This window comes from Protomyctophum bolini (genome assembly GCF_963924005.1).
Source record: "Protomyctophum bolini genome assembly, chromosome: 13".
In the NCBI taxonomy this organism is placed as follows: Eukaryota; Metazoa; Chordata; class Actinopteri; order Myctophiformes; family Myctophidae; genus Protomyctophum; species Protomyctophum bolini.
In genome coordinates this window covers 34164898-34192463 of record NC_137874.1, presented here as the reverse complement: position 1 = coordinate 34192463, position 27566 = coordinate 34164898, and the positions used below count along the sequence as shown (strand labels likewise).

General features: G+C 42.9%; 2 protein-coding genes across 2 annotated transcripts in view; both read right to left on the bottom strand.

Moving 5' to 3' along the window:
- The window catches only part of fstl4 (follistatin-like 4), a gene marked incomplete at its 3' end in the record, with an annotated part of 280325 nt that overhangs the window by 229607 nt on the left and 23152 nt on the right, over nucleotides 1–27566 (bottom strand). The window lies entirely within an intron of this gene.
- Nucleotides 2402–2800, bottom strand: LOC308327058 (large ribosomal subunit protein eL22-like; the record flags this gene model as incomplete). Its single annotated transcript, XM_080780197.1, has 1 exon — nucleotides 2402–2800. The coding sequence occupies one exon, from the start codon at nucleotides 2798–2800 to the stop codon at nucleotides 2402–2404; it is 399 nt and encodes a 132-aa protein (XP_080636323.1).

The window sequence follows — 27566 nt, the reverse complement described above, 5'->3', positions numbered from 1 at the left end:
GCACCAACGCACCGACCACCGTGCCTCCACCCCGCACTGAACAATAGCGATGGAGACGCTGCAGCTGGAGATAGCGTTGCTGTGAAAGGAGACAGTGCTGTAATCTGGAAATGCTAATTTAATATCGGAAAGGTAAGTCCTCAGATGATATGGCGCACGCGGGCGCAGTTCGAACGCTTCCATTAGTGTTGGAAGTGAACCACAATGCCCTCAGGAGGCAAAGATCACACAATGCGGCTCTCACAGACCATTTCTACATTTTCCTTTTGGACAAACGGGCATAAAACTTGTGTCTCCATAATTCAACTTTTTATGTTTTTTTATGTCCTACTTCATCGTACAACAGTGTCGTGCAAAAGTATCACAACATAGCCGATCTACCCAAGCTTGCACCATTGTGAACTTGTTGATCAGCAATTTTTTGCTATTTTGGAAATATCTTAATAAATGATAACTACAGTGGATCCATTTCTATTTCCAGAAGTTTTTGGACATACAAGGTTTCCACCCGACAGTGAGCAATATACAACAGTGAGTGACACAAACAGACACTATATGAATAAAATATGTCGCCTCGTACTTAACACATTTTGACCTGAGATCAGATTCTAAAAATGTGTGTGACATCATCATCATACCCGAAAGTTATGCGGGAACGCCTATTGAGTGGCAAAAAACTACTTTCTGGCCTTGACAGCCCATACATGCAAAGAGAAAAGTCCTATTTGATTGCAATAAATTACTTTAAACATTAAATTCACTTTGTCACTCATCTTGCCACTCGATCTGCCATTCACTTTATGCATGCGCCTACCCTCTATAGCTAAAGCATAACATAATGCTAACACCAAAAGGGGTTCCCGCCCAACATGGCTTTTAAACAAGCCTGTGGCATATATCCTCCGCTACAAGAGACACACAAAGGCAGTGATGAGAAAACGATACAGTCCATTTGGTTCCTAACTATCAATCATTCCGCTAGCAGGGAACCACCTCAAAGACACCCGTGTGTCCCCGGAGCTGAACGGTTGATAGTTAGGAACCAAATGGACCCTTACTGGCCCGCAACTCTGAGAGTGTACGAATGGAACCAAATGGACCCTTACTGGCCCGCAACTCTGAGAGTGTACGAATGGAACCAATATACCGGGTGCAGACCGTGACTCTACTGCATACAACTGCGGGGGAGAGGGGGACTTGAACGCTGCCGTATTGCGGACCCGTACAGACCAGTGCCAGTGTTAGAGAGCAGTAAGGGTCCATTTGGTTCATTCAGCTGAGAACCAATTTAGCTTTTGAGAGAACCAATGTACAGTATTAGAAGGCTGACTTGTTGTCTGTCTCTGTACATATTTTCTTCGCTGAATAAGGCGATAGTCTTCTGCGGTAAACACTGCACATGCACACAATGTGTGTATGGATAGTGTCAATGCAGTGTCTCAGCCTCTTTCCAGTGTTTTGCTGAACAGATAGATAGCCTACTGTACATGATGCATATGATGCAAATGATATGCTAATGTGGGGTTATAACTGGGGAAAGGTATACAGGCTGACTTCAAACCCATACGCTAATTGGCACATACATAGCTGTCTGTAAGGATGCACCCACGCCGACACACGCACGCAAACACACTGCCATGAAAGAGAGGCATGATCAAAACCTGAAGCCTGCACATGCATAGCACACAGTCCTGGCTTGATTCCCTTCCTTGGGCGATGGGAACGGTGCCTAATCTCCTGTCTATCCCCTGTGTCCTTCACTAAGTAGACAGCCTGCATCAATCTATCATTCAATCACAGCTAGCTATGTGGGGAATATATCTCTCCATTTTTTAAACATCTCTTTTTTTCTTTTCAAAGATTACACTCCCCATTGGTTTACAGGCTCCACTATGACAAGCCGCTGTATTTTCGACCTTTGGAAATCTCTTCTCTACCAAATCGTTCTCTCCCTCCCCTTTATCTTTCATCAACTCACTGCTCTTCGCTTCACCCGGTATTGGGAGTCTTATGAAGGAGAAAAAAGTGAACCAGATGATTTGAAAACGGTGACCTATCCACAACTGAATCTTGCCTTCTCAACCTGGCGGTCGGGACCCCTCGGGAGATCGCCAAATTATACAGTTTATAGTACACAGTGCATGCATAAACTTTCCTTAATCATTATATCTGGTTTCAGAATGTATTTAGGATGTGTTTTATCTATTATTAAGGCTAGTGCAGCGGTCAATTTGTATTGGGGGTTTCTGTTCATATTAATAAACTTCTAAAGACCCCTAAATAGACTTTGAAATTTGCGTTAGCCGATTTTCGGTTCCTCCTTTTGGGGAGGTGCTCTTAGAATGGGACTGAACGGTGGCTGTCGCATAACTATCGCTACGGCCCCCTGGTAGCGGATGAGTTAATCTTCATCCTCCTCTTCCTCATCCTGGTGGATGTGGAAGTAGCGCAGCTCATAGCTGCCCTTAGTGTCGGCGACCACCCGCAGCCAATCCCTCAGGTTGTTCCTCTTCAGGTACTTCTTGGTGAGATATTTCAAGTATCTCTTGGAGAAGGGAACGTTTGAGTTCACAACAATTGTGCTCTTGGTCCTCTGTGTGGACACCACACCACCGCCAAGGATTCCAGCTTTGCCGTTCACCTTGATGCGCTCCTGGAGAAACTGCTCAAAGTTGGCGGCATCCATGATCCCATCCTCAACGGGGCGGGTGCAGTCCAGTGTGAACGACCTCCTCAACGACTTCCCACCCTGCTTCTTCCCACATTGCTTCTTCAGCATTGATTTTTTAGTTGTAGCCATCTTTCCAAATAAAATAAACAATTATAGAAATAAAAAAGCTCCTTTTATTTAACCGGGGGTGCAGACCTCTGACGTCACTCTGACACAGCCATAACCATCGAGTAGTTGGTATCCAGTTGTCCAGAACCACCATCCAACCAATATGCCCATAGTGTATATTGGAATACCCATATATAGGTATTCTACTGATGACTCAGGGACAGAGACTGACAGATAAATATATCTCCAGACAGATGGGTCAAATCTACCATGGGTAGTCTGACAAAGCCGCCAACACTATGACTCAGACATATTGAAGTGTGAGGTCTGCGTAGCAGCCCAAACCTCTAGTTTTGTGAGGGGCGCTATAGCCCCTATTATAAACATCTATAGTGTAAAAATGCCATTGACGATGCCACTGACATAGAAACATAGCTTTTTCAGAAAACTGTCAGGATGTAGAAAACATTTTTTTTAATCTGATCTCAGGTCAAAATGTCAAAATGGGATAAGCATCAAACCTATGGCAGAAATACATTGGAACTGCATACCATCCCTCTTCCTGCAACTATTTTCAGATGATGCTTCCAAAACCAACAGAAATTCTCTGTTTTGGATTACATACCAAATATGGGTCAAGAACTGGAGAGAGCTAATTGAAGCATAACAGAGATTGTGGATGTCTGCCTGTCTTTCTTTTCTTTTCTTTTCTTTTTGTTGTCATGCTTATTATTTTTATTATTTTATTCATGTTGTAGCACAGACAATCATGGTCATAAAGTAAATCATGCATTTGATAGTTTTCTTGTACTAGGAAGGGTCGGGGAAGGGTTAGTAATTGTTCAATTAGGAAATGTATTTATATATTTATAACTTGCATTTTACAACTGTATAAAAAAAAGCAAATAAAAGATAATAATTAAAATAAAATAAAAATCTCTGTTTTAGCTCTTTGTTTTAGCCTATAAGCATAAAGGCTTAATGTGTTTCTTCATTGGTATTCCACAGAATGGACTGGAGAACCACAACGGAGACATTAGCTCTTTTAATAATTAACCAACGAACACAAGGTAACACTTTCACTGTGATTAGAGACTCTTTGAATACAAAGTGTTCAACATCAGCAGCCCAGATCTGATGGTAACCTTTTATCTCATTAACCCGGTGCTTCTCAAAGTGGGTTCCTGTTTGAAACTAGCTGATCTACAAGTTCACAAGTTTTTTTTAGTTTACACACAAATCTTCTCGTATGGGGTTCCATGGCACCAAGTCTATTCTGATGAGGGTCCATGGCCAAATACGTATCAATTTGGGGGTCCTTGACATAAAACAGCAAGACAAAAATAATTTCCCATTTGTCTTAAATGCAATTTACTATTACCTCTTTCACAGCTTCGTCTTTCTTCCTCTAGGCAAATTTTCAAACGATTTATAACTTTATTGAAAGATTACGCTGTGTGAGTTATGTGCAATGTGTCCGCTGACATGCAATATAATACGACGTCACATTTCTCCATCCGCCTGACCAAATACCACTGAGATATGATACTAATGATTGATGAATATAATTACTTTCCAGCATTTTGCCTAATGTGGCAAATGAATGGGGGGCGGGTGAAAGATGGGGAGCCCAGCAGGCCATGATTAGCCTCATCTCTTCATCCAGTCTATTTGTGTGTGTGTGTGTGTGTGTGTGTGTGTGTGTGTGTGTGTGTGCGTGTGTGCGTGTGCGTGTGCGTGTGTGTGCGTGCGTGCGTCAATTCGGACTCATGCTAATAAAGTGCCTCAAATGCATTGCGTCGCTCTTATTTAATACTGTAGATGCCAAAATGACTTCTCTCCGGGCAGGGAGAGATGAGAGAGAGAGAGAGAGGAGAGAGGGGGGGGGGGGGGAGAGGGAGGGAGGGTGGGAGAGAGAGGGGGTTCATTATTGAGTCATTTAACTCTCTGTCACACTGTTTTGAGAGGGTAGGCCTCGGTCACCATGCAGTCAGTCATTACCGTATTCCTTCGTAAATAGATAGATCACTTTGTGGTTAAGATTAGGGATGGCCAAATGGAGACATCATATTAACCGGTTACCGTCAGGCCTTGCCGGCTAATTAACCGTTAAGGAACAAATGTGCCGTTTCTATCCATTACAAAAAAGACAAATAGCCAGCTAGTACAACAGGGTTTTTCGAGCCAGATGCGTAAACTCCAGTAGCCAGTTCATGTGCGTAAATACCGTGACGCACGCAGACAGTGCCACTGGCTATACTTGGAACGATGAAAGTTGGAAATGCATGCATGCCCCACCCAGTTATTATGTCTGTGTCCCTTTTATGCCCATATATTGAGTTATTTGTCAGGCATGCCCAAATATAGAGTCTATGCAGATGTCAGAATGATGTATAGCTCCATATATGGAGTGATCGGGTCCAGAACCCGGGCATTCCCTGTCGGGGTGTGGAACGCGCGTGTCAAATTTGAAGTCGGTGTGGCTAACGGTTCTTGAGTTACGAGGATTACAGATGTACACACGTATACAGTACGTACAGAGACTTGATAGATAGATAGATAGATAGATAGATAGATAGATAGATAGATAGATAGATAGATAGATAGATAGATAGATAGATAGATAGATAGATAGATAGATAGATAGATAGATAGATAGATATTCAAACAGAAAGGTTCACAGTACTAGAGAATCATTAATCACGCATGTTTCTTCATTCTTTCACTTTTTGTCTGTAGTTCATCTTCCAAACATGGTTCTTGTGTTAAGAAATGGCCATAGCATTTGAACAGACCGAACAACATCATCCGTCTACACGCCGACCGACCGGGTGACTCAGAACAACAGCACTAATGTTTTCCACAGCGTGCAATAACAAAGTGAATATCAAAGGCCCGGGCCAACGTTGCAGGCAGCCTTGCTGTATTTATTGCCAGGCTGTGCCCAGAGAGAATGGGAGAGTTTAATTTCCGTTCATTCCCCGTTCCAGGCCCATGGGCGGTGTCTTAACGCTGGGAACAAATCAAACGGCCGCTTGCACATTCAGGACAAAAAAGGCAGAACAGCAGAAGTACGAGATAATAAAATATGTAAGAGTAGGTGCGTGGCCACAGTTTTCTACCAACCACACCCCCCCACCCTCCTCCTCCTCCTCCCCCACCTCGCTCTCTCTCTCTCTCGTTCGACGGTGGCAGTCGTTAACATCATACTTGATACAGCTTTGCAGTTTGCACACCTCGGGGGACGACTTAAGAGAGTCCTATGTATTTTTCATCATGTCACCTCCCCCATCTCTCCACACACACATGTACTGTACCACGCACGCACGCACAGACAGAAACAGATGCATTTGTGTATGTGCACACGAGTTACTGTTGCATACACTCACACATATACATCCCAGCGCACGCAGGCGCACACGCACACACCTGAATTACAGTACCCAGACGGAGAGGAGAGGAGACAAGTGCAACAGAGCTAAAATCCAGTGTTAAAATATTCACGGACGCAATATTAATATTTAATGTCACACTAAATCTGCTTTATTGTCTCCGAGTCTAAACAGTGCATTATGCTGTAGATCAGCCCCCTCTCTGTAGACCTGATCCAATAGGAAATTATACATACATTTATTTATACGTGCACGGAGTCGCACCGGGGAGAGAGTGAAACGGTGTGTGTGTGTGTGTGTGTGTGTGTGTGTGTGTGTCTCTGTGTGTGTGTGTGTGTCTGTGTGCGTGTGCATGTGCGCTGTGTGCGTGAGGAGGAAAGAGGTGAGAAACAATGGGGAGAGTCAAGTATGTGCATAACCATAACGGACCATAAGAGCCCATTTGGGCCCAGCTCACACGGAGTTCAATTAACACTACAGATTCTTTTTTACTTTGTATCGCCAGACAAACAGACAGACACAAACAAGTTGGTTAGAATTCTGGGAGTGTGGGGAAAAGAGAGAGAGAGAGTGCAGAGGAATTATGCATTCCACACAGACAGAGAGGAGAGAGAGAGAGAGAGAGAGAGAGGGAGAGATTTTTTCCATATCCACTGCCCACACCCCACCCCCGTGGTCATTATGAATGCATATGTTGTCATCAGGGTCAGGCTGGTAAATTGCTATTAAGGTCAGGGTTGTGGGGAAAACCCGCCCTGAATAACCTGGCCTGGAGTAATGAGGTGTTCCTCCAGCCATGCCGTGGCCTTCTGGTTATCAGACAGGTGTCTCTAGGACTCCCGCTTCCCAAATGGACGCCTGATTTATAGACGTCATTATTATGATGGTGTGGAAATAGCTGATCTATATAAGCGCATGCCTCGTCTCATCGATTCGAGACGTGTCGTGAGCGTGTGGATTCTATTGTTGGCATCAATTAGGCATACGAGAGTGCATAACAGCCAATTAGTTGGGTAGCAATACTGTAACGGCATACTGTGCTATTGCCCAGGGAAGCGCTCACACACACACTTAGCATAACATACAGCGTGCGCACAAACACACACACACACACACACACACACGGCAACAACAACATAGAGGTCGTCTACGTGTACTTTGTTGCAAGCAAAGGAATGTCCACCACTTCACCACCATCAGGTAGAATTATTAAATGTGCCACAGAAAATGTATTACATACTTGAGTATTCATTTCTGTGATGGGCTACATACCTGGCACCATGTAAATTGAGATGCAGTTTACAATGGGCTGATGTTGTGTAAGAAATCCTTGAAAACACATTCAAGGGTTATAGTTTGTTTCAAATAGTTTTCAGTTGGTTTATAAATCATTTTCTTCAAAGATATCTATACAATTAAATGACAAACAAAACATGGGATAAGATTGCAAATTATTTTGATTTCAACAAACCTATGATACTACAATAATGACAAAAATAATATACAATATTCTGAAAAGTCGAGCCACAAAAACGCTAGTAGACCCAAAAAAAAGCAGACCAATATGATAGGCCAAAATAAAATAAAATAAATCCCCCGTAAGCATGGTCGCATTTGATTTCTCCGTTCAATAACCTCTTTAGAGTGTCTGAGAGAATTGTTGTCATCATGTCGCTGGCAAATGACAGCTGAATTATCACGCATCTCAGCGAGAGACGGCTCATTCTGCCACGTCAAGCTAACTACATTACCCACAGCCAGCTCCATCTGATTACACACACCACATCTCCTCGTCTAACCCATTTTGATACATTGTGTTATAATTTAGCTATTGAAAAATGGCTAAATGTGCCTCAAATCTTTCAGAAAATTGTCATGATTTAGATTTTTTTTTTTTTTTTTTACGTCAGGTCTAAATGGCCTAATCCTGCTTAGAATGCAGCGGTGGAAAGGAAGTACACATTTACTCCTATAAGTACTACTATACGACTCTCCAGTCCCACTACGTCTCAGAGGCAAATATTGTACTTTCTTTTTTTTACACAACTACAGTTATTTGACATCTTTATTTACTAGTTACTTTGCAGATCTAGATTATGAATACAAATCATATGCATTAAAGCACTCAAACCCCATTTCATACTTTGGCTATTCAAAGCTAGCTTAGATGTACCAGTAAGACGTGCAAACGCAGGAAGCGAACGCAGCTCGTACATATTTGGGTTTTGGACGTATAGCTGCTTTGGGGACTCCTTATATGGTTATGGCTGAGTCATGGTGACGTAATCACTCAGCTCCATATATGGGCACAAAAGCGGGACAGACAGACAGACACACAGACAGACACACAGACATGATCTGCTAGGTCTCATAGTAAGTGCTCACTGCATTCGCAAAAAGCTCACAAACGTGCCGCGGTGTGAGCTTGTACTGTAGATCTTCTTTGTTATTTTGTAGGAAGAGTATTATTACATTATGGTACTACTAAAAAAAATGGTGTACAATTTCCAACACAAGTAGAATGCCAAGCTCTCTCTCTCCCTCTCCCTCTCTCTCTCTCTCTGCTGATGTCCTTAACCAATGACACCCCTAATTCATTGCGCGCTCCATTTCCGTGGGCCCCCGTCCGGTCCCGGCCGTCCGCTGGGTTGCTGATGCGTTCACGGGGCTGAAAAGCAGCGGCTCCCTGCAGGGCCAATCCGCTGCCTGCATGGTCACACAACACCTGGGAGTCTTCCATGACCAACTATTACGCATGACATTTGGCACAAATTGCCTTATTATTTGTGTTTTGAATGTGAAATAACATATCTTCAGAATATGACCTGGAGAGAGGGGAGTATCAAGACGTGAGCGATTGTTATTAGCTGCAGGCAGCCACATTATAATGCAAAGTAATTGAGGGGTATGGCTATGGGTTGCTGTTGCTTATCATTAGCTTCCTGATGCATTTCAGCATGGGTCCTATGTGGTAAGTGGTAGAAATGTGGAGAGTCCGCAGTTACTGTACTATTAAGGAGTGCAGTGGACTATCAGAATCTTTACCGCAGTCATTCTCAACCTTTTTAATTATTTTCAAGGACCCCAGTTTGTTATGCAAGCCCTATAGACCCTGTAGATCCTACTATAAATGTGAGAAATATGTAGTTTATGTAGCCTATCTCGAGAACTGTCCGGCCGTCCGACTTCAAACTTGGTGCGTGCGTTTGCCTAAATGACCTGAGGGAGTGCCCCGACGCCAAGTTGTTCGGATAGAGACGGTTGTCCAGAACCACAGAACCAAACCGTACGGCCAGTCGCCCGGATATGTACTGCAGGCATATATGGATATTATGTGGTTGTCCAGAACCGCCGATCCGACTGCTGTGATGATATGTATGGTCATGTGCATATATGGAGCAGACTGACATCAAACCTGTAAGGGTCCATTTGGTTCCTAACTATCAATCATTTAGCTGGGTACCCCATGGACCCTACTTTGACTCGCACGCATGCGCAGTTTGCACACACACAAGTGCACGCATGCACGCACGCACGCACGCACCTTACTGTTCCGGCCTGGCGGAGATAATAATGCATATGCTGCAGTGCTCACAAATGCATTTTGGGTTTGACCCTGACACTTTGATTTATCATGCACATTCATATCATGTAATGTATTTTTGTGTGCATTAAACATGCTCAAGTAAAGTGTTGTCTGACTCATGTTGATTTATGGTGTGCTGCTTTACTGTTGCCCTATACAACATAATGTAATAGTAGTGTTTCCGTTGAGCCTCGTCCATATTTCAACTTTTTATGTTTCTTCGTAAATGAATGCCCTACTTTGTCATACTATACTATAGAGTCAAAGTAGCAAAATTAGATGATCTACAAGCTCACAACGGGCCGGCGTGTTGTGATCTTGTAGATTGGCTATTCTTCAAAATGTTTAAGTGAAAGTTCAGTGTCTGTGTGGGAAACTAATTAACAAGGGATTGTGACCACCTGACAGCCACAGTACAGTAGTAGTGTATGTAGCTTCCTCCAATTTCAAAACAACGTGACTGTATATCCGCAGACAAATGCAATACCTATAATTTGCTCCCCCCCACAGAAAAACACTCATCCCTCAAGGGATGAATGTCAACATAAACAGTGGAGCAAAACCAAAATACAACAACAACACAACACTGTCAATGGCCTAAGACACATCGCTGTCTGCTCTACTTGTCTCTCTCTCTCACTGAGAAAAAACAACAACACCAAACAGCCGATATTCACAGAGAAACGACAACAACAACAACAACACGGAACGCATGACTCTACAGTGCATCACTCTGTGTTGATAAGTGGCACAAATGCACCTCATCCAATCCAAAAGAATACCCAAAAAAATGACATCTTATACAGATCTTAAGGCGGAAATGACATATTGTCCCTGCTACGGATAACAAGATTACAAAAATAGCGGGTTCAGGTTTCAGGCAAATGTTTCTCTGCTCTGGTCGGTTATCGGTAACACGTGAGAAGAGATCTCTGCTGAAATAACCCAGCTCCCTTCGTCATGCACCTCGTTGCCTGACAAGTTCTGCACAGTGCACACTAACAAGCACACTTAAGTAGGCCTACAAATTTGAGGTACATGTGTTGTCTCTACTTGCACAAGATTAATACTAGCCTCGTTTCTATTTTGACTATGGACCTCATGTACGGTTTGATTGAAATTGATGTAAATTTGTATTAACAGTTTGTAGAATGGGTACACTTCAACGACAGTAGGTCAATACAAAAACTGCTACTGAGGATAACACCAGGACAAGCACTAAGACCATGTTCAATTCATCAGAACGTTTAAAGATGTACGATTATGCAAAAAGGAGGAGGGGGACTTAACTTTTTTACAGGGGCCAGTTTCAAATTGCAGCTGCTCGTAATTGAGAGCAGTTTTGAAGGAGTCTAGGGATTCACATTTCTTAACGGCTGTTGGTAGGACATTCCACATTTTAGTGGCATAGGAGCGAAATGAATTCTGGTGTTGTGACCGGTACATTGTGTCTTCTGGGTATTGGACTTTGTTTCTTACTGTAAAACGTTGGAAGCTTGTAATAAAAATAAAAATAAATAAATCCCCCATTCGTTTGCAGCTGTAAATGTGTGATGTGACAGTGAAGTTGTGCAGTCGAGGCGGGGGAGTTGAGCATCATCCAACCCATTTGTTTTAAGTGCAAATGAACACTCCGAAAGAGAAGTGATAACGCCTCCCGATGCTTAGAGTTCATCTCAACGCTGAACGCCAGATGAAATTAAACGACATATTGCTAGATGTGATCCAAGGGAACTCAAGAATAGACAGTGAGAAGAGAACATTATAGAAGAGAGAGAGAGAGAGAGAGAGAGTCAAGGAGGGCCAGTGGGAATTTGAACATATTTCAATACCGTCTCATCGTAGAATGAGGGCCTATACGTTAACCCATTCTGACCGGGCACCCATTTTGTTGTTGGCATCATGTTATGCTTTAGCTATTGAAAAATAGCAGATCTACAAGCTCATATCGCGCCACCGAGTGGCGCGATACGAGCTTGTAGGTCTGCTATTTTTGAAAAATTCGAAGAACGACTGACATTTTTAGAATCTGATCTCAGGTCAGAATGGGTTAATCAGACCAGTGTGTGTCCCGTGGAAACCTCGTATGAATCTGATCTCAGGTCAGAATGGGTTAAATAATCCCCAAAGCGGTCGCGGCCCACCCATCTGACCACTTAAAGCTCACGCCGCGTTGCATCGCAACGTGTTGTCAGCTTTGTCGCTTCATTGTGAGCTTTATGTTTTCACAATATTTTTTTCTTAAGTGGTTATTTTTTTTTAATTGTTTCAGTCAAAAATACAATATTTGTCTAAAGTCATTAGAATAAAAAAAAGAAATACAAATGCCCAGATGCTCAAAAAAGTACAGTACTCAAGTAAATGAAATTCTTTACTATTCACCACTCAATTAAGGCATTTTACTGCGTACCGGGTACTACCGTACTATGTCCAATTCAAAGCCATGCTGAAAGGCGACCTCATTCCCATGAACAGGGGGGAATGTGGATCTTCCTTTTTGTGTTTTTTTGCCTGATGTCAGGCTGGAAGCAAAGTCCCTAGACTCCCTACAGTCTACACAATCACAGGCAGACATGATTGCAGTATAAACTAATACTGTAAGAGCTATTACAAACTGTAAAAATGTGAGGTGATAATTAGCCCTCTGACGTTCGTTGACAACATGCTACAGGTTATAGTTTGACCCATGGTCTATATCCCGTTCCGTGACTACTCTAATGTTTTATCTGAGTAAAAGTATCAATACAGCATTGTAGAAATACTCTGTTTCAAGTAAAAGTCCAGAATTAAAAATGTTGATTAAAGTTGATTAAAATTGACATGAAAATGTACTTAAAGTACCCAACAGTAGAAAGGACTCTTTTAGAATGTCTCATTTCAAGGTTTCAAATATATAAAAAAATCTTTTGAAAATAGCTGATCTATCGGCTATTTTCAAATGGCCGAGATGTGCCTGCAGTGGATGTTAAATGTTTTGTAATGATAATCAAAATCTACAAAGTTCCCAAATAAATGTAGTGGAGTAAATGTACAATATTTGCCTATAAGATGTAGTGAAGTAGAAGTAAAAGTATTGAGAATTGGAAATACTCAAGTAAAGCACAAATGGCTCTAAATTGTACAGTACTTAAGTAAACGTACATAGTTAGGAGATTGTTCATGCATGAAGTACCCCTCTGGGCACACCTACTCCACCGGGTCTCACAGGACCGAAGCACAGCCTTATAATTGCTATTATTGCAGCTACACCTGCTGTTCTGCCCGACATTAATGGCGACTAGCAGATGAACCCCATTCCTTTTCCATTTACAGTATAGCTTGAATAAATAAATTATTCAACGATTTCATTATTACAAAAGAAAGTGGCACATATTTCCAGGCAAGGCAACAATCAAGTTAACCCGCGCCCGACAATCTGCGGGGGTGGGGGGGGGGGTGTAATTTCTTGTTTGTTTTATATTCCACATCATTGACAGGGCTCTCATTAAAAGCTCCATGTATCTCAGCGGGGCTGAAAGGCATCATTGCTATCAAGTGCTAAAAATATAACTCTGGTGCGTTCCGTGACAGTGATCATCAGACTCTGAAGTCGGTGCGGGGCTATTTTTGGGAGACAAATTCGCGAGATAATATGCGCGCGGCGTCGTTTTGTTCAGATCACAGTGTCTGTCAGAGCGGCACACTTTTATGCAGTGCCTTGTCGCCGCCACAAAAGCGGCGGATGTGGATAAAGAGGCTTTGGAGGCACACAAATTGCCTATTGAACAGGAAGAGCATGCAGCAAACTCCTCAGAAGAGAGCAAGACGCCTGGCAGGGGCCCCTCCTCTCTCCTTCTGGCTGCCAAAAATCATGGACGACGGTATAATTGCTTGTCATATTTAGGGGAGAGGATGTGAGCAATACAAATATGATATCAAAACCTTCTTTACATTCAGTTCTGTGGCCCGTTGGACTCATTTTCAGCCCGCTGGAGCCCGGCAGGGCTGGCTCACGGTCTTATACACAGAGGCTAAACACTGGAATACTTTCACTCAGCCCCCCCGGCCCTACGATCCCAGGGTGAGGTTCTTTGAGCTCACAGCCCCCCACCCCTCCCCCGGGCCCTGTGATCCCAGGGTAAAGGAAAAAAGGAAAGGTACTATGTTTACCCAGGGTAACTGGACTAAGCTCAAGAACTTGTTTACAGCCAGGCCCTGCTCATAGAACATTTCATGGTAGGGGTTCAATGCCTTGTCCAAGGGCACTTCAGCGGTGGTAATTTTAACGTGCCGGTCCGGGGATACGAACTAGCGACCTTCCGATATCAAGACCGCTCCGCAAACCATTGGGCCACCGCTGCCCCCAAGTGAGGTTCTTTATCCTTGTGTCAAAATACTCTTTTACTTCCAAGCTGAGATACACTACAGTATGTGACACATCTACTGTAAAATGTTAATTTAACTCTGAGAGTGAGACAGCTACATTTACACTGAGGGATTATACTGTGTACTGTACTCTAGTCTAGCAGGATGATTATTGTTATAGCAAGGTTTGCAACTTATGGTCCTTTTTTTAATGCAAAATAGGCTATTAACAAATCCATGACCCTAGAACAGTCATGTCTTTAGAACAAGAAAATGGCTTAAATACACTTGACATATACGGCATATACAGTAAAACAACTTTACAACGAATATACCAGGCATCTAGTCTCATTGCACAATATCAATATACTCTAACAGCAATCTGCCCAGCTCTACACCTGTGTATGCCTCTAATGACATCAGGAGTTGCAACCGGTTATGTGTAGCACTCATGTTTGTCTTTCCCTAATTGTACCAGGTGGTTTATACTGTATGTACAAATCCTCTCTATCTCTCCATTTTCACATGCACTTGATGGCAAAACCTTGACTGGAACCTTCGCAACGTGTCACAAATCTATCAAGCCTAACATGACAGCTGCCATGTTGCCCCTGAAACGACATAAAATGTCCAGACAGTAACACAGGAAGGTGACTTGAGATGCCATATCCGTAGCAAACCGAATGAGAAGCATTCAAATGTAAGGCAATGCAGCAGCGCAACACAATGCAGCTCAACGTAGTGTAAATGTAACGTAACGTATCGCAACATAACACCATCAATCTGAAAGTCTTTATTGCCATTGTACTGTACAACGACATTGAGGGAGCATTTTAAAATATATTTTCAATTCATGAACGGAAATGGCAGCTTCCTTACTTGGATTTCAGGAGGTGTAGTTCCAGACTCTATAGACATTCAGAGATTGTGAAATAGATGTCTGGCTAGTGGCAACACAAGACTAGTAAAAACTGGCAGTGGCTGACAGGACTGTTCTAGAGAAACCCTGAATGACAGAAGTGTTCAGCTGTGTGCCTATTCAGATGATGATATTACTATACTTAATAGTATAGATGATATTAATATACTTAAATTCCTATTAATTACAATGAAAAGCCTTTTTTAAAGATGTGGAGTGCTGTGATTTAGTATTTTCTGTTTTGTATGTGTCCATGGAGTTAACATTACTCTAAATAGTCTAATAGACGCCCAGGTGTGGTTAGAATATTGAAATATGTCTTCCCTGTGTATTTTTGGTTTCTTCCTGAAAGCTGAAAGCCTTTGAGTCAAAAGGCCCAATCTAAATGGCAGTGATATAGTGACATCACAATGTCATCCCCTCCCACAGCATTGCATCTTTAAGGAAAACGCACACACAGTGGGCCCTGGCCCACAGGTTGAGAAACGGTGGTCTATATAAACTAACTATGACGACTCACTCTCTGGTAAGATTTCAGCTCAGTCAGAGTCCCATTGACTTCCAGTATGTTAATATTACAAAACAACAAAATGTGAAGAAAAAATAAATAAACGCAGATGGCGAGCCAACTGCAGTGGCACGGCACGCTGTACAAAAAGCACAAAGAATACATTGAATAAATTAAAGAATTGTGTCAGTGACACCAGATCTGTATAGCCAGGTATGTTAGACTGAGTGGGTGTTTACTAAGTCTTATAGAGCGAACGTGACAGCATCTTATTAATATCCTCCTCTTCCCTGGAGGTATGCAAATATGCCTTGTCCTCTCTGCAGCGTGTGACAAAGTGCTGCAGAGGACCTCGCTGGTCCCCAAGCCCATCTCAATAACTTATTGTCAAACCCCAGCCATGCAGGCACGAGTGTGCGTGTGTGTGTGTGTGTGTGTGTGTGTGTGTGTGTGTGTGCGCGTGCATGTTCATATAGTAGGAGTGGGAGTGGTTGGAGAGAGAGAGAGAGAGAGAGAGAGAGAGAGAGAGAGCAGCAAATGATTTGACTTTAAGTCTGTATCTTTTGCTTTCAGCTCGTAAAGCCTTCAGTTGCTGATGGGGGCGGCAGTAAAGATTGAGACATAAGCATAAATAGTAGACTTCATGGGTGCTGTGGTCCACTGTGCTCCACAGTTATTAAAGTCTGAGATTTTTCCTCTTGTTTTTGTTTTTCTTCCTTCCTATTTTTCCCTTTTTTAAGTGTTGTCATTGTTCTGTATATAGTTTCCAAAGTGAGTTATGATGTTTCAGTTTCAGTTTGTATGTCTTAATTTAAATACACTTAGTATTATACCACTTTGTGAAGGCAATGGACTCACAGTCCCACAATTTGGAATCCCACCAACACTCCAGGATCCCACCGCCATTGCAGGATCCAGGACCCGCCTTACCATGTGTCTGATTGGATGTCGGGCAGGCATAGTTTTACTGAGGTTAGGTTTAGGGTTAAGGTTAGGTTTAGGCATGGTTTTATTGAGGTTATAGGTTTGGGTTAAGTTTAGGCATAGTTGCAAGAATGATAACTGTTAATCACAGAAACTACCAGCCAATCACAGCAGGGTTTTCCTGGAGCTGCGGTGGGATCCCAAATAACACATCACAGTCATGTTAACATCCCATTATGCCTCCTCATACTTCGTTGTGTTGACTCAATTCTGTATCTTCTTGTGTGTTAATGTTGTCAGTATAAGTACACAATATACTTTCTGTAATGTCTAGTTTTTATACCGGTATATTAAACAAAAATGCTTTGTTTCTATTCTTTTCCACCTCCACAGCTAGCTTTTAGTTTGCAGTTTAGTTTAAGTCAACTAAAATAACCCTGCTATTTACTGTTCAGGGTGTACAGAAAAGGCCTCCTCAAAAACTCACAGCAGACATATTTCTGAAGAAGTGTCTCTAGAGTTTTGTTATGAGTAAAAGCTCCTTTGAACTTCGTATCGCTGTATAGCATCGAGAGTGTTTCCGACAGGCTGCGTCACAGCGGGGGGTCTGGCACCCTTGACTGCTCATGTAGAGATCTGTTACACTCAGGACTGCAGCTCGACTACTACAAAGAACAGTAAAGACAGCAGCTGAAATCACTGACTCGGAGCTACTACTACTGTAACACGACTCCATGCTGTAGAGCTGCAAAAGGACAGCCCAAAACATCATTAAGGACACACACTACTCCTACTTGTTTTAAGTTCTGTTCGCACTCCTTTCATAAAAATACATGTCACGGTACGTGACGGCAGCGTCAAATCGCACACTACCAGTTTCTCACCCACATTGTTGCATAGTTTCATATCGTGTAATGTATACATACAGCCTACTGTATGGGTACATTGTGTATATATATACACACAGTAGTCTATATACTCTGCAGTAGGCCTATTTATTTTATTTTTCTTCCTTTTAGCTTCATCTCCTTTTTTGATGGGGGTCCTTCCTTTGTGTTAAGGCAGAGAACCAGAGCACAGGTTGTGTTATAATAATATGACAATTAAGTTCAACCTGAACGTGAGGAGCCAGTGGAGGAGTACAACACGATTTAAGGAGCAGCCAACCACACATGTAAATTACATTCACATTACAAACACATTCCGTAAAGTTTGAGTAAAGTATATGCCACTAGACAATAATCAGATTACACTACACGTACTACACTTAATACAGAGATGTGTCAGAAATATGCACCATGGGGTGCTCCTCAGGAGGTGCAGCGGTGAAGTACAGTACCACCACAGAGACGTGGTGTCTATACAACCACTACTGGCCGTGTTCAGGGGAGAGAAGCTTGGGCACGGGGGGTGAAATCAGCCCTCAACGGCTTCTGACATACATAGTAAGGGTTGGCCCTAGCTTGCATCCTAGCAGCCAAACCCAGTTGTTACTTTCAGTGGCACTGCACGAAGCCACGGGTGAACATGTGTCGGACATTACTAACCCTATACCCCTAACCCTATGCCCCTAACCCTAACGCTAACCTCAGTCTTAACCGGCCACGGTCTAACACTTTACTTTATCGGCAAAACAAAGTTGTTTGCAGTTGGCACAAAAATAGTGACATAAGTAGGACTCTAACCCGGGAGGTATGGATTGAAAGTCTATTGACTAATGAGCCATGCTACGAGCTGGCTGCCAGAAAGTTAACACTAGTAACATCTTGAGTAAAGCCCACCAGAGGCTTCACTTCCTACGCCTCTTAAAGAAGTTCGGTGTGACTGGGGAGGCGTTGGTTCACTTCTACAGAGCCACTGTGGAGAGTGTCCTCGTCTTCTCAGTCAGTGTGGTATGGAAACACCACCGACTTAGAGAAGAAACGGCTGGAAAGGGTGGTACGCACAAAAATCATTGGCCTCGACCTCCCATCCGTCTCCTCTATCTACACCATACGCACTAAACGCAGAATGCAGAAGGTGATCGCTCCCACCCTGCCTGCTCTCTTTTCGCACCCCTGCCCTCAGGTAAGAGACTCCGGTCTCTAAAGTGCAATACCTCCCGCTTCAAGAACAGCACTTATCCCGAGGCTGTTCGCCTCTTGAATGCTGACCCTCTTTTCACTCGCACTTTACAGCGTGACGCTGCTTTGTAAAACGATGAACTGTGATGAATTTGCTATTTATTTATTCAACATGAATTGTAACGTTTTGCATTCTAATTATTTATTGGTCCCCCTCATATGATGTCTGTACTTTTGTATCGTGTTCTGTCTGATTATGTGATGTGAATATGTGTATGTATCGTATGTATGTTTTTAGTGCACTGAAACAAATTCCAATCAACTCTGTTGACATGGCAATAAAGTCTTGAATCTTGAATCTTGAGTGGGTTTCCAGGCTCTAGTAGAATATGACAACTCATGTAAATAGAAAGAACAGCCCCGCTTAGTAGGGGATGGGTAATAAAATTGTTAAATTACAGCAGGGTTTTACACTGCACACGTCATCCAATTCCTTTGTTTTCGATGATTAATATATCACATGGTATTAATAATGTAAATAAATAGAATATAATCAAACTAGAAAAAGCAGTCACATTGTGGGTATTATACAAACTGTCACGGCACCTATTTTTTACTGTCACTCTCGAGGTACACAAGTAGCTTTTAGCTGTACACTGTAAAACGATGATATCTCAAGTGACATCACAAGCAGCTGTGTGCGTGCATGAATGAACGATGTGCACCTCTTACCACAAATACAAAGACACTTCATTAACATTAGTCTCCTTTTTTTAGCCAAACAATACCACTTTAACTTGTTCAGAGTAGACTGCATAAAACCAAGCCCACTCCAATGGGGATAGTGAATCAGATTTGGACTGCCAGGCTGAACAGGGTTGAAACTCTTTGGATCTGATCTAACGCTAAGCCAGTAGTGGTTCTCAAAGTGGGGTCAACAGGGTTCTTTGAAGGGATTTGGTTCTGTTTGTACACTCTCAGAGTTATGGGGTTCCTTAAAATGAAACATGAACCACAGTGCACCTCTGAGGTGAAGTAACTTACTTACACTGAGTGAAAGTTACATCAAAGGTAAATCAAAGAAAAAAAAGAAGAAGAATCTCTGGCTAGAAAATCCACCTTAATAGAGTGAAGTGCTCCCAAGATATTGGCAGGGGCCCTTGTTCAATGTCACTTTGTCTGTGCCTGCGCATTCCGGTACACTAGCATACTCAAAAAGAAATTAGAGCTCACAAAATAAATGAGCTAGACCGATACTTAAAACTCTCATCTCAGAACACATCGTCGGCTCCGTGCTCACAATACTAAGTGGCTCAATGTGGAGGAGAGACTATCTATATGTGTATAATTCGCAGGATTGCAAGCAATTAATGTACTACTACCCAAATATTAATTCACGTTTATACAGTTATGCTACCAGAGGAAGCCAATTGAAGAGCTGAACGGGAGAGAAGTATTTTGTTCATATTCTGTGGAAAGAAGGGCTACATGCAAGCCTCAAGTCTATTAGTGCTATTGTTAAGTTAACCCATTTTGAGCGGGAACCCCTTTTGGTGGTTACATACATTATGTTATAATTTAGCTATTGAAAAATAGCAGATCTACAAGCTCATAGCGCGCCACTCGAACTTGTAGGTCTGTGAAAAATCGTTAAAATGTGCCTCAAATCTTTCCAAAAATTGTCATGATTTAGAAAACAAAAGTCCTACCTAAAGACTTCTATGACACATGTGTGCGCACACACACAGTGTGTGTGTGTGTGTGTGTGTGTGTGTGTGTGTGTGCGTGTGCATGTGCATGTGCATGTGCAAGCCCCAGTATTGATGTCCAATCATGCTCACACTGTCTGTAGCCTCTGCCAGTTGTAGCAAAGTGCTGTTCGGACGGAGTGCCACCATCAGTTCATCTCCACCCCCCAGGGGGCACACGCGTCCTCCCTAAGTCCTTCAGCTGTGTGTGTGGACACGCTCGGCACACACACACACACACACACAGCTCTCACCCACACCACACACACACACACACACACACACACACACACACACACACACACACACGCTCACACCCACCCCACACCACACACACACACACAGCTCACACCCACGCCACGTACTGCACTGCTCTGCTCTGGCCCCTCTTTGTCTTTGACTTTCAGACTTTTGGGTGAAAATGATCGCGGTGCAAAACTCAGGCCGCTCCTTGATTAAATTACAGGGAGGGAAAGTCAAATAGCAGACGGGGCCATAACTCTTGCCTCGATCGAAAAAAGGGGGGGCGACGACGACGACGAGATGACTGCAAGAGAGAGAGAGAGAGAGAGCTCCGATTTATGACGCGAATCACAAACGTGTATAACTGCACTTGCCGAAGATAGTGTAAATGTATTAGCAGGTCTATGTGACGTGGGGGAAAAGCAGCAAATCCTATTACATTTTACTATTCTGATTAAAGCCCCATCGGCTCAGTGGTTTCCAGGTCGGTATTTTATGAACTTTATGGCGAGTAGTCTTTATTGTACGACGGCGTAATGAAATCATATTTCATGGTAGATTCACGGTGTGACATTTCTGATAACGAATTATTACTACCTGCCGTGAAATGATCCTCATTGCTTGTTTTAATTATATGGGATGTCTTCAGGAGACGGAGCGTAATCTCCTGTACGAGAGTATACCAGGTCAGCTCTATACAGTACCTAGCTGAAGACTGTAGGTGTGTGTGTGTGTGTGTGTGTGTGTGTGTGTGTGTGGGGTTCCGGACATACTCATTTCACGTCCCCTCCATCTTTGAGAGGAAGAAAAAGTTACTTCTGCTATTCTTGACATTATTCTTCCTAAATAATGTCTTAAATAATGTTAACAGTGGCAGCTCGAGCCTCGAGCTGTACTGGAGCCTGTATCGGATGAGGATGTCACGACCAAAGTACCAAATATATATTTTTGGGAGCTTTGCTTCTGCTTGTGCCCTCAAGCCACAGTCAGGAGTTTTGCTAGAGAACTCACTTCGGGATCAGGTAAGGATGTCTGACTTTGCAGTGGCTGCAGGGTTTTGCGGTGTTGGCTGTGCTTTGCCTTGAAAACCGTGAAAGCTCTGCGAAATTCACACCCACAAGCTAAAAGCACGTGTACAATTTAGCTGCACCAAATCGGACACCCCCACTTATGAAATGCATTCTGCGCACTTGGTCAGCATCGTATGAAGTGTCAAATGTATGTATGGAATATGAATGTATATCCTACCTACAGTAGCTACCATCCACCCATTTACACACACCTCCCACGCACGTCAGAGAGAAGAAAAACAAAGTGCGAGCGGTGTGATGAAAGGCACATTTCACCTAATATCCAGCATTAGATGCTTATAGTTGCAGCCTCCTGTGCGAGTGTGTTGTCTTTGAACATGTGAGGGAGCGGGCTCCTGACCGAGAGAGACAATGTAAACGCGGGTGGGATTTTCTTGTTTCTTGCTTTGTGATTTAATGATCGCCTCTGCAGCCTCCAATAAACAGTTAGATGATCGCTCTCCACCTCCTGTGCGCATCCTCCGCCCATATCTCTCTCTCTCTCTCATCTCTCACCTACTGCTTCCCATCAGTGGCGGCCGGTGACATTTGTCCTAGGGAGGGCGCTATAACAAAATCAAGAAAACATGCACTAGGTATCATAGATTAAATATCTACTGAGGGAGCCTGTCTAAAGTTTATTAAATATATCTACTAAGGGAGCCTGTCTAAGGTTTATTAAATACATCAAAATGTAACAAAAGGTTCATATAGGGTTAAAGAAACAAACCTGAGACAGAAGGACCAGTGCCATAAAAAAGTGCAATGGCTCAAAGCCACATGACCTTGCTACAGTGGCTTTAACATCATCATCATCATCATCATCATCATCATCATCATCATCATCATCATCATCATCATCATACTAAAATTCAGCGAATGTCTGTCTGTCTGTCTGTCTGAATGTCCCTGACAGCGCTTTATCTCAACATTGGCTGGCCCAATCACTCCCACTTTTCACACAGGCATGGACCATAATTATATGGAGGTCTTAATGGAGCCCTTTTTCCAATTTGACACATTAATGATTTATAATGAATTTATTAGTGGATTAAAAAATGCAAAAATGGGTATTGTACTGTCAATATGACATGAATATGAATGCAAAGTAGCGGTCCATGTGTGGACAGGCTACCTGTCGCCGTTGTGCATGGTGAGATGTGTGCAAACCGTGTAGTTTATCAGGAGAAGAATACCAAAGGATGCAAGATTTCTTACTGAATTAAAAACGCTCCGGGCGCAGTACCCCCCCACGGCCACAAGAGGGGGGCAAATATCTCACAACGGGTAAGGGCTAGTTAACACAAACATAAACAAAACGTCCTTATAAAATAACCCTCAAAGCCATGACTCTGCCACCTTATGGCTTAATTTTTACTTTTTGTACATACATTTGTGATGATTACATCAGGTTTGTCTGGACCCAGCTCTCTTTCTTGCAGTGTCCTTCTCTCAAATGGTGTTTTCTGCAGTGATTTCACAGAGTTTTATTTTTCCTCTTATTTTTCCATTATGCAAGTGAATTAAACTATTATTATATTGACTTTACCTGGCTCCATTCATCTGTCTCATCCCTCGTTTTTCTAGCGTATGTTGTTGTGGCCGTGTGTTAAACCCTATGTCAAACTGTGCTGTGATGTGTATGCTGCCCCCAAGTGTTTTGTGCTGTGAATAACGTCATGGATCGCACATATTTCGCGACCCAGTGGCTTCCTATAGTTTGTATTGAAGACCTGTGTACCGCAATGCATTACTCTTCAGTGCTGAGAATAGAGCTCCAGATGATCGCCGCTCGCGCACCAACACGTGACACACACGAACCAATCAGAAACGTTATACAACGTAAATAACATTTGACATTTCATGGAGGCATAATACTAACGTGGCAGCATATTACAACTTTTAAACACTGCCTTTGGTTAGTGGCTACTTATATTATATAATATTAACGTTTCTGGATTGCTAATTTTAAATAAATTACAGGCTGTAGATTTCGTTTCTCAGTCATTCTTATTCACGTTTTATTCAGGGGGTGGGCATGGTGGTGCGGCGCACCAGCGCCCCCTATGGACGCACCGCCACTGCTTCCCATCCATACAGCCAACCCCCACCCCTACACATTCTACAACTCCCCCTATACTTCTCCTCTCCATTGATGTGTTACCTGCTGCCTGCTGCTGTAGCCTAGATGCAGCTCCATGAATCACTCATTTCCGTGCACCTGTACCACTTTGTGTGGATGTAGTCTTCAGGACGACCACTGATTGGATGCAACGGCCTGCGGGAGTGTGTGTGTGTGTGTGTGTGGGGGGGGGGGGGGGGGGGGTGATCAACATGTGTTGAGATTTATTTACAAAAAAGAAAAAGAAATAATAAAATCTTGAAAAATTCCTCTCCTGTTACAATAGGCGGGATCGTGAGGCCAGTGTAATGTGCGAAAAACGCAGAGGAAGAGACCACTTCCGCCCGACCCGGAAGTGATAGCCCTTCATAGTTTAGCCACATCCTCATTCTAGGCTGTGTATCAATGCGTGATGGATTAATTTTATTATCAGGATCAAAGATTAGGGTTTTATAAGGTCCCATTTTATAAGGTTAGTTTCATTTTGAGGAGAAAAAGGATTATTAAGCGTGCGTGCGGCCGCGTCGGATCGGGATATAGGTGTTTCTACCATGTGAGTAAAAGAAAATTATATATATTTTTTGTTAATGCTGGATTAATGCTTATTAATCAAATCTCGTAATCTCGTGGACAGTAAAGTTACTATTCACGAGATTATCTGGTTCTGTTGCAAATTTGGATAACACAAATCTTCTATTCTGGCGGAGTGGCGGTCCCCGGGAACAAAATATTTTCAGATTGAGGTCATGCGGCCAAGTACATATATAGGGTCCTTACACCGTCATTTTTTACAGAATATTTTGATTTAATCTTAGTCTTTTGAAAAACGCACCATTTAGTCTTAGTCCTATTTAGTCTTCTGAAAAACCTTAGTCTTAGTGAACAAAATGAACACTGCTTCCACGGTGAGAAGCAGTGGTACCCGCCCGCCGTCTTCCTCCCTAGTCGTCCGTGACTTGTTAGAGGAGTCTCTCTGTCAACCTTGTCCCATCTAATGCTCACCCAATTACCGTCTAAATGAACCAAAGGACTGCCTAACTGGCTTTGCCTCTTCCCATTGTTTAATTTGTGACGGTAACGAACCCTGATGAGGCCTCCACACGGGTTCATAAATTAACCACTCAAGGCCAAATTAATCACCACGCCTTCATGAAGATGAATGAAGTGCAATATTCAGCTTTACATACAGAATGGAATGGACCTCTGCGACAACAATAGCAAACAGTGGAATGAGGAGCTATAGCATCAAGTAATAATTTAATTAAGTAATAGTATAGCAATACCAGAATATAAAAATACTAAAGGCCTGTATTAAAGGGTATGATTTGGATGAATACAAAATGATCCTAATACTGTCCAATAATTAGATAGGGAGGGGGGTGAAATTATGACATGCAGTTGCTGCTGTCAAAATATGACTCCCCAGTCAAAAAACAAACATTACATTCCCATATGTTGCTGAGCAAATCGACATGTTACGTCATGATGATGTACGATGGTACATCATCCATTCATTGTAAATGGGAATTTACACCTGGTGTAGGGCAATAATAGACAATTTGCTCGTCTACATAATATGACGTAAATTCTCCATTCATTGTCAATGGCATTTAATGTTTGTGCTAGCGCCCCTCAAAATGTACTTGAGTAAAAGGACTAAACTAAATGGCATCAATATAATACTTGTACTATATACAAAGTAAAAGAACCAACATCTTAATCTAAATCTACAAAGTGGTGTGCATACGCGACACGCAGTGTTTTGCCATGTGTGCTGCTGGTAACGTCTAGGCTCTCTGTGCCTGACGGCTGAATATCTACTGCGTGCTGCGTGGCGTGTCAAAGCAATTTTTCGGGGAAACATCTGTGTGTAGCAGACAAAACTGGGACAATTTAATTAATGCCACCATATCAAAGTGAAGATCACAGACGTATACAGTATAATGCTTGTCGCGCAAAAGCTGCGAGAGAGACCTTGCAGGGAGCTTAATACTGTATCTTAGTATACAACACGATGTAGCTAGGTGATTTTTGCTACTTTTCAGTAACTCTTTTATAAGACGAAGTAGGGCATTCATTTATTGGGGGTAAAAAACCTAAAGAGTTGAATTATGGAGATACAAGGTTACTGACCGAGAGGAAATGTGGAGGGGAAAGAGAGAAAGAGAGACAGAGACAGAGAGAGAGACAGAGACAGAGAGAGAGACAGAGACAGAGAGAGAGAGACACAGAGAGAGACAGAGACAGTTACCAGAGAGACAGAGAGTGGACGAGGCAGCAGCCCGCCAGCGGCAGTGGCATCGGCAGACAGCCGCTGCCAGTGAGGTGCACTGATCATCTTCCAAGACAACGAGCGCAGAGCAGGAGGCCGGAAAAGCACACCCGTGAAACGCATTTGCATGTTTGTTCCTGACAGCGGCTCTCGTTTAGCATGCAAACCAGCGACGAATAATTAGTCTCAAGAGGGGAATAAACCACACGCTGCGCACGGAGGGACAAAACACACAAAAGCCGTCGATATCAAAGAGATTGCTCTCACAACGAGCAGACATCTCGTGAAGTTTTTAGACTCTTACGGGTATTTGACGGTGCTCAATGCCAGAGGCATTTCTCTCCTCCATCTCACTTCTCCAGTGCTTTGCTCAGTTTTCTTTTAGACTGACGAGCGGAGGTCAGGGTTTCTATACGCCAAATAAGATTGTACATTGTGCGAAGGAGAAAAAGAAAGAGACTGAGACTTTATTCTCTCAGAGATCTGGCACGTCTGGTGACTTTAAATTCAATGAATGGGTTACATTCATTACGTTACATTACATTAATACATCAGCAAAAATTCGGTCAAAATAAATAACAGCGTCACAGAACCAATGTGAATACTTTAAGATGGTCCTTCAAATGGGAGGGTATCAGGATGGTTTCGTAACAGTGGGCATAGTTTATTTTTTCTTACAGCTGGTTGGAAAAGACAGTGACCGATGTTTCGATGCTACTGCATCTCCGTCAGAATCATGACTATGCGAGACCACCAGAGAGGGCTGACCATGTGACTGGCTGCAATTTACAGTGTGATGCAGGCCTGGCATCAGGTCACATGTAGTACTGCATCCTGTTGATCACACACACATCTCAATAGATCATTCTGTCAGTAGCTATGTGCTCCTTCAGACGCACACACACAATGGAAACCATACAGACACCTGAAAAGCTAACACACCACCAGTTTCTCTATCTTGACATAAAGCGCGCGCACACACGCACACACAAACACACACACAAAGCTAACGCACACTGCCAGTTTCCCTCTCTTGACATAAAGCCTATTGTGTCGACATTACTACTTACAGATTTCCAACCCGTCTGCTGCTGTGGAAGACACGGATTGTAGCCTAAACACCAGCTGTACATCACCTGGCAAAGCACTTGGTTTAACATTTTGTGGACTTAACATTTTGTGAATATCAACTGAAATGCTCTCATCGCTGCCTGCGTTCTCTTACCCCACACACACACACACACACACCCATCACTGATCCAGCCAGCTTTGAAGAAACTTTGGGTTGGCCAAAGTTAACAATAGTACAACAGTCAATGTTCCAGTAATCTAAGCTAGGGCTTAAGGTGAGAAGACTGATGTGTTGGGTCCAACCATTTTCAAATGTTTCCACCTAACAGTCTCTACTTCAGAAGCTCTGAAGATTCGTTGAAAACATATAGCAGTTGCCATGTTAACTCCCTATTTCCGGTTTGCACGTGCAGTCGCGTATATCACTGATTCCCTAATATACTAATACTATCTACTTGACATCAAAGCATATAGCTATCCAGCAGTTTAGCATAATTGGGAATTATATTCCATTTGGGGAAGACT